This window comes from Macaca fascicularis, chromosome 2, assembly GCF_037993035.2.
Source record: "Macaca fascicularis isolate 582-1 chromosome 2, T2T-MFA8v1.1".
Classification (NCBI taxonomy): domain Eukaryota; kingdom Metazoa; phylum Chordata; class Mammalia; order Primates; family Cercopithecidae; genus Macaca; species Macaca fascicularis.
In genome coordinates, this window is record NC_088376.1 from 91,661,068 (window position 1) to 91,680,726 (window position 19,659).

The 19,659-nt window shown below is 35.7% G+C and overlaps 1 protein-coding gene across 31 annotated transcripts in view; it reads right to left on the reverse strand.

Annotated features, from left to right (window-relative positions):
- Window positions 1-19,659, reverse strand: part of PEX5L (peroxisomal biogenesis factor 5 like) — a 244,755-nt gene that overhangs the window by 91,827 nt on the left and 133,269 nt on the right. For 17 of the 31 annotated variants that reach the window (XM_045386586.3, XM_005546454.4, XM_045386585.3 and 14 more), the window contains 2 exons: window positions 18,016-18,120; window positions 7,534-7,645 (listed from right to left, as the gene is read on the reverse strand). In XM_045386586.3, the coding sequence (XP_045242521.2) occupies window positions 7,534-7,645; window positions 18,016-18,120 (217 nt within the window). Of the gene's footprint in view, window positions 1-7,533; window positions 7,646-15,953; window positions 16,020-18,015; window positions 18,121-19,659 lie in introns of all 31 variants that reach the window. The other 14 variants (XM_045386587.3, XM_005546457.4, XM_074031437.1 and 11 more) reach the window with 3 other exon arrangements.

A 19,659-nucleotide genomic window follows, 5' to 3' on the forward strand; every position in this document is an offset into this window, starting at 1 on the left:
GCCCATTTACTACTCTGAAATTTTTTTTTTTTAAATAGGTTTCAGTTGGGTACAGAAAGATTTTATGTTTGTAGGATAGATTAGAATTAAGTTAGTTCACCATTGATTTATAGAGACAGCTTGTTAGACTGGGATATTTGCTGCATGTTATTCTTATATTTGGCATGGCACAAACCGGTAAGAAAGGACTTAGACCAGCCTCAGCAATGATGAAGCTTTGAATGAAATTAAAATGATGAAACTGAATCTGAGTTCAGATGCTATTTACTTTATTGCTTTGCTTTATTTATACTGAAGGTTATTTTAGATTACAGTTTCCCAGAGAGGAGTCAATCTATCATATTCAGAGATTTAGTGAAGTTGAATGTCTTTGTATTTTAATTTTAAACAATAAAGTATATGGGGTATAAAGCAATGCTGTTAATCACCTTTTATTTAATTAAGCAGTTCAATCAGAAAATGGCATCCTGTTTGGGTTCACCCAAGAGAGGTATTTTATAATCCATAGTTGATGAATAGATACACATGTTAATGTCTTTGCTGTTTAGTATGCAAATTTAAATTTCAATGTAACTAACTATAAAACTGTTACACTTTTACTTCTTAGCAGGTTGATTACATTGCATTAAATACTCTAATGAAAGCAGAAATAATAAGTTGTTCAAATGCAAATCAGGCAAATGAGAATTCAAAAAAGAAGTTTTATAACCTTTGCCTCTTCTTTCTTTTACAGTGCACATAACCAGACTTTGACTAACTCATTGTGAGAAATAGAAAATTCAAATTCGAGAAGGTCCCTACAGCTCTACCTCTCCACCAGTCCCTGCTGTTTCACTGGCCCTGGCACCACACTGGAGAGACTAGCTTCTGAGCAAGACTGGTGGCTTCCTCGCATGGAATCTCTTCACCCAGCTCACTTAGAAAAGCCACAGAAAGACAAAGAAACTACTTGCATTAACCCTTTGTGGCAGTCTACAACAATGACTGCAGCATTCCTCTGTAATCTCCAAGCTTTTCCTCTAGGTGGGGAATGGATTTTTGCTGATGTCTCGATACTCTACTGTCTGCTTCTCCCTTGTACTGAAGGCAGGGGCCAGGCTCCACTGAACTCACAACCCGGATTTCTTTAGTAGTGCATGGGCTTCATGAGCTAACCATTCCTATGGGATCTTTAGGATCGTGTGTCAAACTTCACTCGTAATAGTCTCGTTTTCTGATTCCAATTCCAAGTCACAGTGGTTGGATGTTGTTGGTGAAGTGGAAACATCTGGCTCTGTCATGGCTTAGCTGTGTGACTTGAAGTAAGTTTCTTGCCCTCTCTGAGTTTCAGTTTCTTCATTTGAAAATGAGGAATTAATTGTCTTTTAGGGATAAGATGAAGATTAAATGATCTAATGTATGTAAAGTGCCAGGCATACAATAGGTACTCAATAAATGTGATTTCTATTCTTTTATAGCCAATTCATGATGTTTTTCTATCCTTTTTGTTGTTGTTGATGATGTTCTCCTATTTTCACTGTTCCTTTTTATTTGAGACAAGAATCAGATCCATATACTGACAGAAAGAGAAAATGCTACTGGGAGTAAAACTGAAGATGAGACAAAGATATGCATTCTACAGAGGATCCTATGAAGCAAATTTATCATAAAGTGGCCTGAAAGTGTCAGCTTATCTCAACAGAATCTTCATGAGGCAATGGGAACCACTTCCCAATGCTAAGATGCCCTGAGATACGAGGGATGTTTTGTGACTAGGAAGTACTTGAACGCGGAGGGAAAGAAGTGGCATTCAGAACTAAGCTGCTTGACTTTATGTCTACAATGTAAGCATGACAGACAGCCAAAACAGGCTAGAATGCCTCACACTTTATATCCACTGAACGTTCAAATAGAAATTGCCAGAACACTATTACGCTGGCAAGGTGTCTAGGCCCAATGTGATGTCCTTATAACAGAGGAAAGGGAATTGATGACAGAATATAGAATGCCACATATATCTTTTTACTAATTGTACAAACAATTAAGAGTTAGTCACTTGCTCCTAGACTTTCAGAAGCAAATTATAAAATTGTCTACTTGAACACAGGAAGTACATTTGTTATGGAGTAACAGCTGGCAAGTACTAATTGAATTCTATATCTTCTTCTCACATTCAGAACAAATGAATTACTAAAAGGGTGAACTGCGAATTCAAACTTGGCTCAGTAAGGTTCTTTCCCCCTCCAAAGTGTCCTGGGCACTTCCTATATTTGTTCTGAGCTCTTTGTCCCTTTGTTTTTTTCCTTGCAAATGTGAAACAAATGCTTGGCACACACAAAAGGCCTAATTGGTTACCCAGCTGCTATGAAGGAGGTGACTTGGAGGTCGAATGGCCAGCTTTGAAGCTGGGAAAGTCCCCGCAGAGTACGTTTTCAAAAGGAGAGAAGAGTGGGTGCAGCCTTTCACTCTCTGGAGAAAGACAAATCACATTTTAGCGTGTGCGTGTCCTTTAGTTAAGATTTAAAAGGAAGAATCTTATTGCTCCACACGGGCTTCAAAGACAGCCCTGGTATGGAAGGTGGTGTCTGCTCTGCTGATTTTTTAAATCCTATTTTAAAGATTCTTCAGGCACATGAAGGTTTGGGTTTCAGTATCTGTGTGCTTAAATTAAGAGCACCAACCGGTGAGGTGTGCTGGCTCACGTTTGTAATCCCAGTGTTTTGGGAGGCTGAGGCAGGAGGATTGCTTGAAGCCAGGAGTTTGAGACCAGCCTAGGCAATATATTCAGTCACTATAAAACCATTAAAAAAATAAAAAAAAACTAGCCAGGAGTGATGGCCCTCACCTGTAGTCTCAGCTGCTCGGGAGACTAGGTGGGAGGCCTGCGTGAGCTCAGAAGTTTGAGCCAGCCCGGGTGACAGAGTAAGACCCTGTCTCTAAAAAAAAGGAGCACAAAGGATAATCTCCTCTTACAGTGAATGTGAAAAGTGTGTGTGTGTGTGCACCTGTGTGTATGCGTGTGTTAGTGTAGATCTAATAAAATGCCTTCTGGGTGTAATCTTATTGTCACATATGCAGACTTTTCTCATGGACCACATGTCAGTCACCACTCACAGCTTTATAGACTGTGGGATCCCATTGCCCAGAGGATGTCATTGACTTCCCTTCCTTTTGCTGTAGCAGGGAGATTTCCAGCTCAGTTGCTTCTGAGAAGGCTATGTTTTGCCAGTCACCCTTGTAGCACTTTGTCCTGTCTTCTTCACTTTAGTTCAGCTAATCTATTTTGGTGTCTTGATGTTCCATGCATATTGCACATGAAATAAGGCAGCACAGGACAGTGGTTAAGACTACCTGAGTTTGACTGAGTGCAGTGGCTCATGCCTGTAATCCCAGCACTTTGGGAGGCTGAGGCAGGTGGATCACCTGAGGTCGGGAGTTCAAGGCCAGCCTGACCAAGATGGAGAAACTCCATCTCTACTAAAAATACAAAATTAGCCGGGCGTGGTGGTGCATGCCTGTAATCCCAGCTACTTGGGAGACTGAGGCAGGAGAATCGCTTGACCCTGGGAGGCGGAGGTTGCGGTGAGCCAAGATTGTGCCATTGCACTCCAGCCTGGGCAACAAGAGCAAAACTCAGTCTCAAAAAAAAAAAAAAAGTCTCTCTGACCCTGAACTTCTTCTGCCCACCTAAAATAAGGATAAAACTACTTTATAAAGTATTGGATGAAGTGCTTATCTAAAGCTCTTGGAACAGCGCTATAAGCATAGTCATGATGCAAATAAATATTTATTGCTACTAGAAGACTCTACTGAAAGCATTCATGCTTGATGCAAACTGTAGATATATGCGGTTGGAAATGATTACAAAAACTATTTATTGAAAATGTATAATATGGTAAGTGCTTATGAATGTTTCCTTGTTTAGTCTACATAACATTCCTGTGAAAAAGGTATTCTAATTTTACATATGAAAAACTTGAGGCTTGACAATATTAAGTAACTTGTCCAAAGTCACACAGCTGGTTTGGTAGAAAAACGCCCCCCTCTAATATGCCCACATTCTAATCCCCAGAACCTGTAAATATGTTACCTTGACATGTCACATGGCAAAAGGTACTTTGCAGATGTAATTAAGTTAAGGATTTGGAGACTGAAAGATTAATCTGGATGATCCCTGTGGGCCCAATGTAATCACAAGAGTTCTTATAAAATGCAGTTAGGGGGTCAGAGCCAGAGAAGGAGATACGAGGATGGAGACCAATGTGTGTGAGAGAGAGCTGCTGGTTTTGAAGATGGAGCAAGGGTCATAAGCCACCAAATTGTAGGTGCCCTCTAGAAGCAAGGAAAAAGCAAGGAAATGAATTCTGTCCTGGAGCCTCTAGAACTAATGTAGCTCTGTTGACATCTTGATTTTAGGATAATAAATTTGTGTTGTTTTAAGCCATTAGATTTGTGGTAATTGTTACAGTGACAATAGAAAACTAATATAACTGGTACATCAGTGTTCATACCAGGATTCAAATACAGGATACAGGTCTCATCTCTCCACAGCCTGTGTTCTTAAACAGTCCTCTCTAGACTTTATCTTAACCTTAAGGCAGTGTGCTGACTTTATTGATAAGGCTTTGATTAATTTGTTTGTTGAGCTTCTAATTATTTGGCAGTTTGGATAGTCCGAGGAATAATTTAAATAGTTGGCACTCTTAAAAACTTTTGTTTTTCAGATAATCTAATTGAACTGGGCAGAAAAAAATTATAATTTAGAACTTCTATGAGGCAAAAGACATGTTCTTTTAGGTTTCATAGAGATAAAAAGTCATGGACTGACCTCCAGAAAAGGTAAATATTTCCTAAATTTTTAAAATTTTGTATTGATTTATACAAAAGCTAGATTTCTTAGGAATTAAAAAATATATAATATTTTTGCCTTGAGATATACTCTTAATATTAAAAACACGTTATCAAACAAGAGCCTTTCTTCAGGATAAAAATCTGTATGAATCAGGTGCACTGAATAATGAAGGTGAGAAAAAAAAATCCCTGGTCTCAGAACACTATTTTACCAGACCCCCTACGTTGGAGAGTATTATGGATTGAGTGGTCTATGAAGAAGTCCTAATACCCAGTATTCAGAATATTACCTTATTTGGAAATAGGTTCATTCGAGATACAATTAAACATGAGGCCATATTAGAATAGGGTGGGCCCCTACTTTAACTGGACTGATGTCCTTATAAAAAGGGGAAATTGGGGCCAGGCACGGTGGCTCATGCCTGTAATTCCAGCACTTTGGGAGGCCAAGGTGGGCGTATCATGAGGTCAGGAGATGGAGACCATCCTGGCTAATACGGTGAAACCCTGTCTCTATTAAAAATTCAAAAAATTAGCTGGGCGTGGTGGCATGTGCCTGTAGTCCCAGCCACTCGGCAAGCTGAGGCAGGAGAATCGCTTGAACCCAGGAGGCGGAGTTTGCAGTGAGCCGAGATTGTGCCACTGCACTCCAGCCTGAGTGACAGAGCGAGACTCTGCCTGAAAAAAAAAAAAGGGGGGGAAATTTGGACACAGAGACAGACATGCACACTGGGAGGCACACACACAGAGAAAACACTACATGAATATTGGAGTTATGCTGCCATAAACCAAGGCAGTACCAGAAGTTAGAAGAGAGGCCTGGAATAGATCCTTACTAAGCACATTCATGTGGTGCGTGGCCAAGCTGAAAGCATGATTTTGGGCTTCCAGCCCTAAGAACTGAGATGGTAAATTTCCGTTGTTGAATCAACTCAGTGGGTGGTACTTTGTCACAGCAGCCCTAGGACTAATACAGAGGGCAACATTGTAGGTATTGGGATTGCAAGAAATTATACCTCCTTTTGATTTTTTTTCTCCAATATTTCACAGGTCTCTCTTTTATATGTGAGAACAATCAAGCTGAAAAGAAGCTTTTGAATCAAATCTTATATTGCTCTCTTAGGGTGGATCCTTTCTAAGTGACTTAGTTTTCCCATCAATGATAATTGGAGCATAAAGAACAAGTTCACAGTGCATACAATTCTCATGGATTCACCTGCAATTAGACATACAAGGTTCTCTGTATTTTCCTGGGATAGTTCTTGAGTTTTGAAGGGGCCAGCTCCAGTTTCATGGATCAGAGGAATGAATCTCATCTGATAGTATGTGAACTTGTCTAATTTCTTACCTAGAATTTGCCAAGTACCATTTAATTTCTTGATTATTGAAAGTGATAGCTGAATTTAGAAAATGATTACTGTGGTGTGATATAAAAAAGTCAATGCAATTGAAAATGAAAGTGTAGGGAGTACACACTGTTCTCACCTAAAATCTAACAGACATTTTTACACCAGTTAGAGTTTACATGGTGTTAAGCTTTTTCATGGATTGCTTCCTTTAATCTTTCCAATGAACTTATGAGATGTAGATCTTACTATTATCAAACAAATGAAGAAACTGAGGCTTAGTTAAGCAACATGCCCCTGGATACAGAGCCAGGGTTGGAATTCATGGAGTTTGAACCCAGAAACTGTAAAATATGACCTCACATAAGGAGCCTCTCTATCTCATGCTAGTTACTCTTCTTGTAATTTTTGGTGTTTTGGAAAAATCACGATTTCCTTTTCCCGTGATTTTATTCACTTAGAAATATAATGAAAATATGCAAGCCAACAGCAAACTGAGGCCAAGATGACAAAATGGAACAAATATAACAAGATAGTATGTGATTATCCTTTCCTTTTTCCATTAAATTCTGCTCTGCACATCCAACATAACCTTTGTTCTTTGATTCTGAACATCATTTTTTCATTCTTATTTGAATGACATGACTTTGAATGTGAATGCTGACCGAATGAAATCAATGCAGAAAGACTGCTTCTACAAGGGAAGTGTAATTTATGCCAGTGGCATCCTGTACTCACTCAATGGATTAATACTTATTGAGTGCCTATTCCTGTATGTGACAGGCACTGAGCAGGGGATGGCTTACTATTTGAGAATGTTTAATTCCAGGAGAACGTTCAAATAGACTGTTGTAACGGGGAGCAAGTAACACACTTACATGACAGAAAATGAAACTGGCCCTGTACTATCCCAAAGCTGCAGGATATTTTGTCATTTAAATCCACTTGAAAAGATTGCCACATTTTTATTTACTGGACTTCTGTTATATAAAATATTTCCAGAAATAATTGGACCATCAGCCAGAACTTGAAAAACCTTACTCTGAAATAGGTGTTTTTGTTTTAAAGATTTTCTAGTGTGATGCAACTTTAGATATAAATATGTAAATATGAAAATATACATGAAAACATGATTCATTGCTAATAGTGGTATACTTATGTTCAGCAAAATTCGTTGGGTGAGATACATTGCAATTTCTGTGATTTATTCGTTTACGCTAAATAGTATACATTCTAAAGTTTCATTTGGTTGCAAACATTATTTCCTCACTTAAAATATATTATGGAAAAAATGTGCACTTTACTATATAGTTAAAATTAACTCTAGTTGAGGAACAGTTAAAAGTGAAAGAATTACCAGCTGTATTGGATGTTACTGGCCTTGCTATTGCTTCCGATTTGGTTTCACAGAGAAAGTCATCGATGGAGGGACTCAGGAGGGGTCTGCTTTCTTGTTGCTCATTCACCAGCTGAGAACAAATGAACAGACGTGTCAAAGAGCTTTGTTAAACTGCAGAGTCAGATGAATTAAAATGCAGCCTTGCAACAAAATGAGAATAGCAAGCCTACCAAAAATAAATAAATACATAAATAAATAATGGGATAGGGGCAAGAAAGAAAAAAATACCAAAAGGTGGGGAATGAGCCTTTTAGCACTGTCAACATATTTTTGATGCAGCCAACTTCAATGTCTAAAGCTCAAGCCTTTCCCCCCACTCCTGAAATAGAGTTATTCTCTAATTTCAGTATATAGAAAATGACACGTATTGAATCATAGTTGCTAAGGGCCAATCCCATTTCTCACCTGGACAAAAGCTCCTACTGAGACCTGGAACATTGGCTTCAGACTCAAAGATGACATGTTCTGGTTAGCACTGCTCAGTCAGTGTTTATGTGGGGAGTGCAAACACACGGACCAGGGTGGGTGGATAAATGCCTGCCTCGTCTCCCTCTCTTAAAAAGCTCAGGTCACCTACAAAAACACCCTCTACATTTCCTTGGAATGCTTTTGTATTATATAACAAATATTATTTTGGGAGAGTAGAAAATATTGTTATATTAACTGTGTAGGTATCTAGTAGATGCGTTTGTAAAATCTATTTGTAAAATAGATCTCGGTAGACTCCATCGTGTTTTCCCATTAGCTTATATTCTAATTTCAGCAATCTTTCAGTTTGATTTTTTAGTGGATCTCTAATTATCAGTGGCAGCCACTATTTACTTTCACTTATTCTGCATCTCTTTGAATCCCGTCTTGCTTGAGTATGTTTCTATGGTTAAGAGAGAAAACACACTTTTGATACTCAGGTGGTTCATTCCTAAATTAACTGTTTTTTTGTTTGTTTGTTTGTTTGTTTTTTTGAGGGAGGGGGGTTTATATTTGCCTTTCTTAAAATAGGCATAATCATCTAGTTTTTTGCTTAAGAAAAAAATACACCTCATAATCTTTAGGTTTTTTTTTTTTTTTTTTAATAGGAACAGGATGTCTGTCTGTCACCCAGGCTGGAGTGCAGTGGCATGATCATAACTCACTGCATCCTCAAACTCCTGGACTCAAGCAATCCTCCCATCTCAGTTTCCCAAATAGCTGTGACTACAGGTGTGCACCACTATGCCCAGCTAATTTTTAAAAATTTAAAATTTATTTTTGTAGAGACGAGGTCTCACCATCTTGCCTAGGCTGGTCTTGAACTCCTGGGTTCAAGCGATTCTTCCATCTCGACCTCCTAAAGTGTTGAGATTATAGGTGTGAGCCACTGTGCCTGGCCAATCTCTAGATTTTTTAAGAACTTGTTACGTTGCATTTTAAGAGGCATAAAATAACAAATGGAGTGCTTTGGAGTATTACCAAATCAAAATATTTTATATTACTCTACTCACTTTCACTACATTGTTTCTTTGGCACAGTGTCAATAGTATCATAGTTTAGAGCTGATGGAAGGTGGCAAGGGACCTGAGTAATGGTAACTATGGAGAGAAAGTGCACTTCTTTTATTTCTGAAAGGGCAATATGGAAGCACTTAGTGGTCATTTGGAGACTGGAAGCCAAGAGACACATTTAGTTCTCATAGGCATGCTATTTAAACATGGATAAATCTCATTTAAACATGTGTAAATCTCAGACGTCCATTAGAGTTTAAGATTTCGATATAGAGTTGGTAATTAGATTTTTATACATATTAATTTGTTATTGAGGGATGGGCTTTGAGAACGCTTTTCTTCTTTTAACATTCAAGTCACAGTGATAGATCTTTCTTCAATTATTGTTTCTTCAATTATTGGTATTACTATGTATAAAACCTCGCAGATTTTGCTAGGAATCAAATCCCAGGCCTCTTTTGGTGTTAATCTTTTATTTTAGGATGCTGCTTTGACCCATGAGTGAAACTGTGAGCCCCAGTGTTTTTTATTTTTTCTGAATTTGAACATTCCTGGGTATCACCCATTCTATTTATATTAAAATATTTTTAAATGTTGAGGGACTGTAAGCCGCCTATGTTTCTGGAATAAAATATATTTGAATTTTTGTAAATGCTATGGTCTATTTGAGTTTAGGAATGATTTGTTATACTTTCTGGCATAAAAGTCAATTTTATTATCTGGAAATGTAGTTGAAAGCACTGGTATAGAATATAATATACTAGAAAATGATGAAATAGCTAAACATCAGTGATCCTGTGAGCTCATCTAAAAATATGATTAGTGTCCCAGAATCTGTATCTCATTTGTAGTTAGTGCATGTCCAAACTGTACATATGTAACAGTTTCCAAAGGACCCGTACATTGATACATATTTCCTGGTAGGACTTGCTCTTTTAACCATATGTGCTTAATGTAATGAACTCAGCTAGTGTAATCAACACAGTGATGAAGTCCTACCTTCACAAACAATGCCCACTTCCACACTGTGGCCTTCTCATGACTATCAAGTGCGATCTGAATTCCACTGTGTTATATGCATTCACAGAGGATGAAGGTTACCATCAAATATGGCACCACCCTATACTCATAGAAGTTATTGTAATAGGGTTGCATTTACCAAGCAGTGCATTCTGATGACTGGCCTCAGAGTCTAGGTCTTATTTACCCATTGGCTAAAGTGTATAAAGTGCAAAGACTAAACTCAACCGTGACTTTCAAAGTATGAATATGTATGGACAATGTCATAACTATCCCTTTGATAGTCATTATTTCTTTGAAAAAAGTTTAATTTCATTGATAGATGGCTAAGAATAACTGAGTTCTCTCATTCATAATTTTAAGAAATATCAACTGTTATGTAGATAAGTATGAGCTATATTCCATGGAAAATCCCCTGTACACTTTCTTTACTTTGTATACAATTAAATGCCTTTGTAAAAACAAATAAACAAACAAAAAACAATTAAGAATTTATCCCTACACAGTACACAGTTCTGTGTACATATATGTGTGGAATAGTGAAATAGACCTACATTACCTATAGCTTTGGAAGACCAGGGTGTTAGATTTCTGCAGATATTTTTAGCTACAAATGCATAAAAACTATAGTCTAAATTTGATAAAGTAATTCTAAAAGTAAAATTTTTGTTAACATCTAAATGGAAAGCAAAGGAAAAGGCATAATTCAATGAGAGCCCTGTCCTTTTGGGCCTGTCTGCTTTATCAAAGGTGGTAATTAATTAAGTTATTTTTTGGAGTCTGTCTCTTCATTCAGACTTTAGACAAATTTTCTGGAGAAAGCACACCAGCATTCTCAGATTTACTCAGCATACAAATAAAGGGATACCAAAAGAGAGGCTGTTCTGAGAGACTTCAGGAAGCCCAGGACAAAGGCGTGGCATCTCCAGTCTTCTGCACCTCTGCCTCAGGAAGTCAGTGTCTCTTCCACACCTACTGTCTTGTTTCTGACCATAGTTCACACCTGGACTGATGGAATTGTTATAACTGCCCAACTTCTACAATCAAGCTACTCCTGTGGATTTCTTCCACAAATTCAAATCAAAGAAGGAGTAACAAACTACCTTCTGAGTCAGTGTTTTTCAAACTGGAGCACAATTTAGCTATTGAGAAATGCTCGGGCTGAAGTGGGTGGATAACAGCAGGGCTCAAGGGTGAAAGGCCAGATTACAGATCGCATGGAAAGGTAACTGAAACTGAACAGAAAATTTTTTGGTTTTAATGGGAGATATGGAAGATGAAACAGGAGATATTTTGAAGATATGGAAATATTTCCTTATAAGCTCTGAAGCCAGAGACTATCTTACTTACGTTTATATCCTCACAACTTCAAATAGAATGTTGACATCTAAAAGGGGTTCCATAAATGGCTATTAAATGAGAAAGTGACTTTGTAGAAACTGAAGATGTAAAAATACCTATCTAAAACCGTCCAATTTTAAACTGCATCTTCAGTTGCAGGAATTTAGGAATGATTATTTTAGTCATAGGAAGTCCCATTTTATTTATATTTGCATAGATAAGAATAGCTTTTTCCATGCTCTCCTCTTCATTTTGAACAAGTTTATGATATTTCCTTTGGTGACTTGAGAATGAATGAATCTTTTAGATCATAAAATAAAATTTCATACTGAACTGAATCCCCCAAATATTCCCTTTAAGCTTAATTTCCAAATTGTATAACATTTATTCTTTCTTTATGCGTTAGTAAGATAAGGTTTCTTGACTTTCTTTTAGTTTGAAAATAACTTTATGAACTTCCCTGATTTTGTCTTTTGGGTATGGAGTACGTTGATGTAAGTAAGCCAAAAGTTTCTAATTTAAAAAAAAACCTGAGGTCAAGTGATTGCAATTTTGGTCTAGTCAGATTATCATAGCTGAGTTAAAATGACCCACTTCATTAGTTGCTAAGGCCTTTGTCTCAGTTTGTTCACATTTTAAATTTTCATTTCTTATCCTCCTCTTTCCTCTTCTCAATATTTGGATCAGTTCAAAGAACCTTCTGTAATGGTGACAGATTCTTATTTCTCTTTCAGGATCCCATTCAACTGGCACATTATCTAGGAACCTTCTTTAGCGCCAGCCGGTGAGTGCCTCCTTACAGCACTTGCACGCTCCCATGTCTTGCCCAGTGTCATAATCTTAGTTTTATCTGTCCCTCTCCAACTGCCAAGTAGACTGTGACTTGCTTTAGAGTAGAGATCTCATCCAAGCATTTTTTTTGTATTCCATGGTAGCAGTTTAAATCAATGTTGATTGATTTTATACAGTCTAACTGAATGGCAAATTGTACAAAAGAATTATTACATAGGTGTCCTCAATTTCATACTGGATTTGGCCATTTCACGGAGAGGTCAGTGATCCTCAGAAATGTTTGCCAATTTCTTTGCTGGTTTTAAACCACACATTTGAGCCCATTTCCTCCCAGTCACATCTTTTATAAATGTTTGGGGACCTACTGATACCTAAGGAAACATTGCCAAATACAAAGCTTCTACCAAGAATGTTAAGGCTTCTACGAAGAAGTCAAAGTGCCAAGAGAGAATGCCTAATGAAAAAAATTAAAATAAAGGCCTAAGCTTGCCCCATACCATTCAGAAGAAGGACTTGGACCAATGTGAATGAGAGGCCAGCAACATTTCAACACAATCCTATTCCCTCCCTGCTGATTTTAAATCAGAGATTCAAATCTCGAGATTTTGAAGGAAAACCCTGAAGTGGTTAATTGACATAGAAACAAAGGAAAACTATTTTGTTTAGAAGTAAGAAGATAGGCGAGAACTTGCATGTAGGGGCTTCTGTCAATCAGAATGCAAAAAACTATTGAACCATAACACCTTCCTTGTAATCAAACATTCAATCAAATGGTTTCAGTTGAATTATGACTTATTCAGACTGGCAAGTTGATGTGATTAATATTAGCTACCACACCACCAAATTGCTTCATATATCAATACAGTGTTTTCTTTGTGTTGAACAAAGGCAGATTATATCACCCAGCTCTTAAAACTTTATCTGAAACTACATTTGTCTTAGCTCAACTTGAATTTCTCAATTTCAATGTTTTAAAATTAAACTATTATATAATCTAAGCTATAAAAAACTAGTAAGATGAAAAGATGTTTTGCTTTTTAAATATTGTTTGTTACTTAAACTACAGTGTATGTTTATATTGTTTGTTTTGTGACTTAAATCACGTTTTGTGACTTAAATCTTTGTATTTGTTTTTAAAGAGATATATTGCTTAGATGTTTCATTCAAAAATATAGAGCTCAAGGTTTCTGATAACACATTACTAAGAATTAGCCCTAAAGCACAATACATTCTAGATGATAAAACAATGGCTGTAAAGGACAATAATCCATTATTCTATGATTTCACATTTCAGATTGATGATCTTGAATTGTTTTAAAGTAAAAGATTCTGTTTTTATATTTAAGCACTTGGTACTTCAATAATAATTTTTAAAGTTAAAACATTGAAGCTAATAAGTTTAAAACAGCTGACAAATATCTCAAATTTGTAATGTTGATTAAGAAAATTTGTAATATTATGGCATATCTCTTTACCTCATTTAAATAATAGAAAAATTTTAGAATTGTTTTGTTTATATATGAATGAAACACAAATATCTTTGTAAGTTTTGAAATTCCTGCATTATTTGTGATATGGTTTTTTTTTTATGGGGTCTTGCTATGTTGCCCAGGTTGGTCTCAAACCCCTGGCCTCAAGTGATGCTCCCATCTTAGCCTCCTGAGTAGCTGGGACTACAGGTGCCCATCACTTCACCCAACTCTGTGACATTGTTAATTTAAAGTCATTTATTAAATAGGCTTTCATTCATTATTTTATAATTGAACTACTTGTTTATGGTTTTATTAGCCCTGTCCACGTTTAGAAATTAATTCGATGCCTGTCAATATAGTGACCATACTGTCAGTGATTCATTAATATCAAAGCCAACTTAATGGATTCTATCAATTGAAAAGATAAGACAACTAAATCATTACCATGCAACCGCTAAAAATCCAGATTTTTAGAGCTCTGTCATGGTAACTCTGATGCCTGACAGAATTCATTTCCTCTGAGCTTATAGTACTAATGGACTGCCCCAACCCCCACTTCCTATTAGTCTTCTGGTAACGGATAACCAAGTGATAACTTTCAACTCTTTGACTTGATCTAAATGTCAACCAACAAGCTACAAATGTATTCCTGATAGGACAGCTAGACTTTTGTAAAATGTGAATCTATTCACAGGGAAATGAACAGATCACAGCTTGGGTAGTGCTAACAATAAATTAAAGCAGGCAGGAGAACATAATTAAGACAATTTTTAAAGTCAGAAATGGAAACCCAAACAAGGCTGTATTTACTAGTAGCCTTGAAAATATTCTTCCAATCGAGGACATTACTCTTTTTATCTTTATCAGAAACAAAAATTAAATTAGTACTGAGGTATAATGGGTGATGACAGATAGAAAAACAAAGCCTGGGCTTGAAAAAATAAAGTCCCTTAACAAGAAGAGACCTGCAACACAGTTTTAAGACACTGTGTTCAATAGGCAAAGATAAATGGGCTATACCTTGCTAAAAAAGTATCTAGGAGATACGGTCAAAAAGAAAACTTTTGAAGGTTCCTCAACAGAGAAAAGTATTCACTACAGTCATTTCATTCTTATGAAGAGAATACATTTTTTTTTTCTATGATACAATCAATCTTCTGGCAAATTGCTTTCCCTTCTATTCTAAAACTGGATTTGTTTATACTATTACCCTTTAGAATAGAATATTCTGTTCAACAATTATGATGAGGGCCTGGTGATTTAAACATTTTTAGTTGCTATGTTTAAAAAAGTAAGAAGAAACAAGTGAAATTAATTTAAATAAGATATTTGATTTAGCCAATATATCAAAAAATCCAAAATATTACCATTTCAACATATGATCATTATAAAAATCATTAATGAGATAGTTTATACCTTTTTTTTGATTACTCTCTGAAATCTGGTGTTCATTTTACACTTGCAGCACATCTCAATTTGGAGCAGCCACATAAAGTTCAGGAGCCACATAAAGCTCAGGAGCTCGTGGCTACTGTACTGGACAGCACAGGTCCAGAGAAACTTTTTTTTCCTCAAAGACTTGATTCACATATTTTCTTCAAACCTTTCATCAACACATGCTTTTTTACATACTATTTGATTTAAATGTTAGTCTTGGATAGCATGTACTTGAAATTCTCTGAAGTCCTTGCATATTGTTTGCTTAATATGGAATAAATGATTTTTAAGCAAAAAAGAGCAGCTCTCAGTGGTCCAGCAATTTCTGAGTTCATGTCATCGGGCCAACACTTCTGCATTATTCAATTTGTTCAGTGTAATATAGACAGCTCCACTGGAGTATGTTTGGCTTAATTCCTCTAAAAGTTGAGGACCACACAATAATAATCGCATAATACAAGAAAGTTCTAGAATATGGGATTATTCTACACCTACAGTCTGTTGAGTGAAAAGTTATGAAATAAGATAAAACTCAGTATTTCAGTGGGTTATTTTCTATTTTATGTATCATAATTGTCCCAATGACACTATTTATACAGTAGCAATTATCTTCAGACATATCTGGAATCTATCACATGAGCAGCTGGCATTGACATACCAGTGATGAAGATGAATCAATGTATTCAGCAGTATGTGGCTCTATGTTATAAGGGGCTTTACAGGAGACACTGGGACAAACATGTGTCAAGACAGTAGTACATTCACACAAGATAACAAGTAAGAATGTAGTATGATACACAGACTAGATGCTATGGTTGTCGTGGGAAGTACTCACTTTTTCAGATCATTCTGCTTCTGTTTGGTTTGTGCATGCCACTGGTGCATAGCAGGGAAGAAGCCACTTGTGTATAGTGGAAAAAGTATATCAACTAATAAAACTGCATTTGACTGAGAAATAATTGTATCACAGCTGTCACTAAATTAATTCTGTAATACTATCAACACAACAGGTGCATTAAATTTTATAACTCAGAACTCTGTTTGCTGATTCATAAACTGGCCAGTATGCAACAAGAATATGATGCATCAAATAAAGCATTCTATAATCTTCATGCAGTAAACTGTAACTAATACCTCAAAAACAGTTAATGCAACATTAGACAGGGATTAAAGGAAAAACTTGGTACAAACGCATGTCCTGGATATGAGAAAATGGTAATAATCACAATTTCTTTTCTAAATTAAAAATCAAAAATATTATTTTGCATTAAATTTTAAATGTAAGCTTAGGTTATAATGGTAATTTTGGACATGTGAAAAGATTACCAGCAAGTACATAGCAATGCGTGATTTTGTGAAAAAAGAATCTTGGGTACTGGAACCTGCCCTAGATTGTGAAGTCCTGAGATGATATGTTACAGTACAACTGTGCCAATTGCAAATTTGGTTAGGTCATATCTACAGTTGTATGGCTCTGCCCTTAAGCAAGAACTTCAAGTAGTTCTCACCTCCCTACCCAATAGCATTCACCTGAGGGACTGTGGACTTAATGTTTTGGAAATGGGAGTCTACAAACGTCTGACTCTGATTGACAAGAGATCAGTGTAAAACTGTATATGTTTTACTACATATACTAAGTAAAGAATGAGGAATTTGGTAAATATCAAGCAAATTTCTTTCCAACGATTACTATGTGTTATTAGGAAGAAGCATCTCTTCTTTTGGGATTAAAAAAACCCTGAAAACATAAAATTTATCCCAAAGTCTTGGGAATCTTTAATAGCTTTAAAAATTATTTAATTTTGATGTTACATGTTATAATTTTTATAACTTGCAACATAGTATTTAGAATAAAATAAAACCACACATGTTGGCAGCAGCTGGGGATGAGATCTGCTGATATTCTAAAAATAAGTTGCCATAATTTAGCTTTTGATATAAATGCCTTTCATGAGGACTGTAAATGGACATTTTTCGAATTCTAGACATGTTCATATAATCGGAACTGAATCATATAATCGGAACTGAATGGAAAAAATGAAATGTTTAAAATAATCTAATCTAAATTATAAGATAAATGCAAGTAAAAATATTTTTCATTTGCGATTTTAAAACTGGTAGTCCCACAGAGTGGTGATGAGTACATTATACATATTTATGTAGATTTTACAGGGTGTTTCAAAAGTCCCCGAGGACATATAGGATTCACAGTCTCCACATTCTTTGCATACAAATGCAGACTTTTTTCTATACTTGTTATAATAAATGCTGAAAATGGCTCTCATGTGCTTATAATAGACATGACATTTTTGTTCTCAAGGTCACTGAGTATGAGAGGGGTCACAAATGCCATTTTCTGCATGGGGACTCAGGGACTTCTGGCTCATTCCTGTAAATTAGTTATCCACATAAATATGTATAGACATATATGTAGTATGCATAGTCACAACATAAATATATTTAACATTTAAGAAAATTTAGATATTCTACTGGTAAACTGACATATGTATACAATATAACTTGTATTTATTCACAGGAATTTGATTTTCTTTTTGTTCAAATGTACTGTTAGCTTCATTGTTATTACTTTCCCAAAGTTGTTAACAAGACTCCTTTATAAAGAAGCAACATGTTTTACTTGCACATATATTTTCTTTCTCTTTTGTCTTAACTAAAGTTGAGTAATGAGATTAATATTCACAAATAAATAACTAGATGGTGATTTTTTCTTTTTTTAGCAATTTTGGTTTTCATCTATATTTATATAATTGTTTCATTGAAACTGTCTTTAAAAAAATTGGTTCAAGAGTTAAAGTTTTTTTTTCTAGTTAAGAATCACAATGTCTGATATATTAACATATGTCAGCTTCCTACAGAAACCCTATGGGTCTGCCCACCTGTGATGTCATAGTAAGGAGGGGCTTTTCTTCAGCAGACTCCTCCCTCGGTATCTCCTTCATCACCATGGCAACAGCCTTATCTGCCGCCCTAGAGCCTTTTCCCTATAACAGTGAAATCAACAATGACTTGTGTCAGGAGAGATCTTTAACTTATTATTTATTACAAGATATTCTAATGTTTAAAGAGCAATCCAACATAAATGAAGAGGTAGGCTGCTGCAAGTGAATCTTGAGGCTTTTGGCTGAGGAGAAAACACACAAAATCTGAAAAAAGATAATCTGTGAACTTTTAGTTAGCTACTTTTTCCCCTTTACAGCTGACATATTACATTTAATTTTAACATAGTATTTTATATGTATAATATGTTTTAAGGAAATTAACATGACAAGAATTTTTTGTAATATCAATTTAAAAACACTATGGGTTGCCTGTTATGTTCATTTATACATTATTACTCTATAATTCCTAAATATTTTGAATGACAGGAATTTGGGACAGAGATTAGAAGCAGGATCCAACTCCCACAGAGGGCTTTTGCTGGGTGATCTCTGGAGTCTTTGCCATTTTTGGGTGGATTGGGATAAAATGAGTAAAAATGTTGCAAAATAGCTAAAAATCCTTCAGTGGCTTGACATAACAGGAATTCACCCAGCCTGTTCTGCGGTGATGTTATAAACTTGATGAAAAAAAAATTCTGCAACTTTCAATGTTTTTCAGACCAAATAATTTTAATAGAGTTTTAGAAATGTCTTTTAACTGAAGAACCCCATAAATACAGATGTCAGTAAAGGATAATTAATATTGAGGCATTAATCTATGTCTCTCTATATATCTATAGATACATATGTATATGTATATATATAGATAATGTGTACACAAACACATACATATCCCTATGTTATTTGTCTCAAAGAAGTAGAATTATAAACTATAAAGGGATATGGTGGCTTTCTGTTATTTGAGTTTACCAGATTATTACATTTTTTGAGACTAGATATGGTATAATGGGAAAAATCCCCCAAAACATTACCTTTCCAACCCAATGAGAAAAATTTCATACTATGTAAAAATTAAATAGTCCTTAAATACTTTAAAAACAAAAGCTTCAATTTTCTCAGGTCTCTGGGTAGAGCCTCCCTGAAGAAAATAATTTTATACTAAGAACACATATGAATATTTGTGTTGTAAATCTACTTAAAATACAAATGTAGCAGACAGACCTATCACAGGCAAAGAAACGAAAACCGACATGGGGGGGGGGCGTCTAATGTTGGAAAAGGGAATTAAGAGCCAGGGTTGATATTAACTCAGAACTTAATAGAGCTTGATCGTTTCCATGCAACAAAAAGGATACAATTACATCATTATCTTGTGCTTTCAAAGGGCTTTAAGTATTTAGAAGGTAGGTTTACTCTAGGGATCAAAACATTGTCCATTTTCTCAGGCACTGACTTTCTAAAATGTATCCAGAGGCAGCTTTTCTTTATGAGAACAAAAAAAAATGTTTTGTATAGTTAATAGATTTTTAAATGTGTGTATCTGTTTACAATGCTGAAAGTTTGTTTCTTTGTTTTGTTTTGACTTTATAACTAGCATTACTGAATTATAACGTGTTATTTCCAAGATGGAATATCAAATAC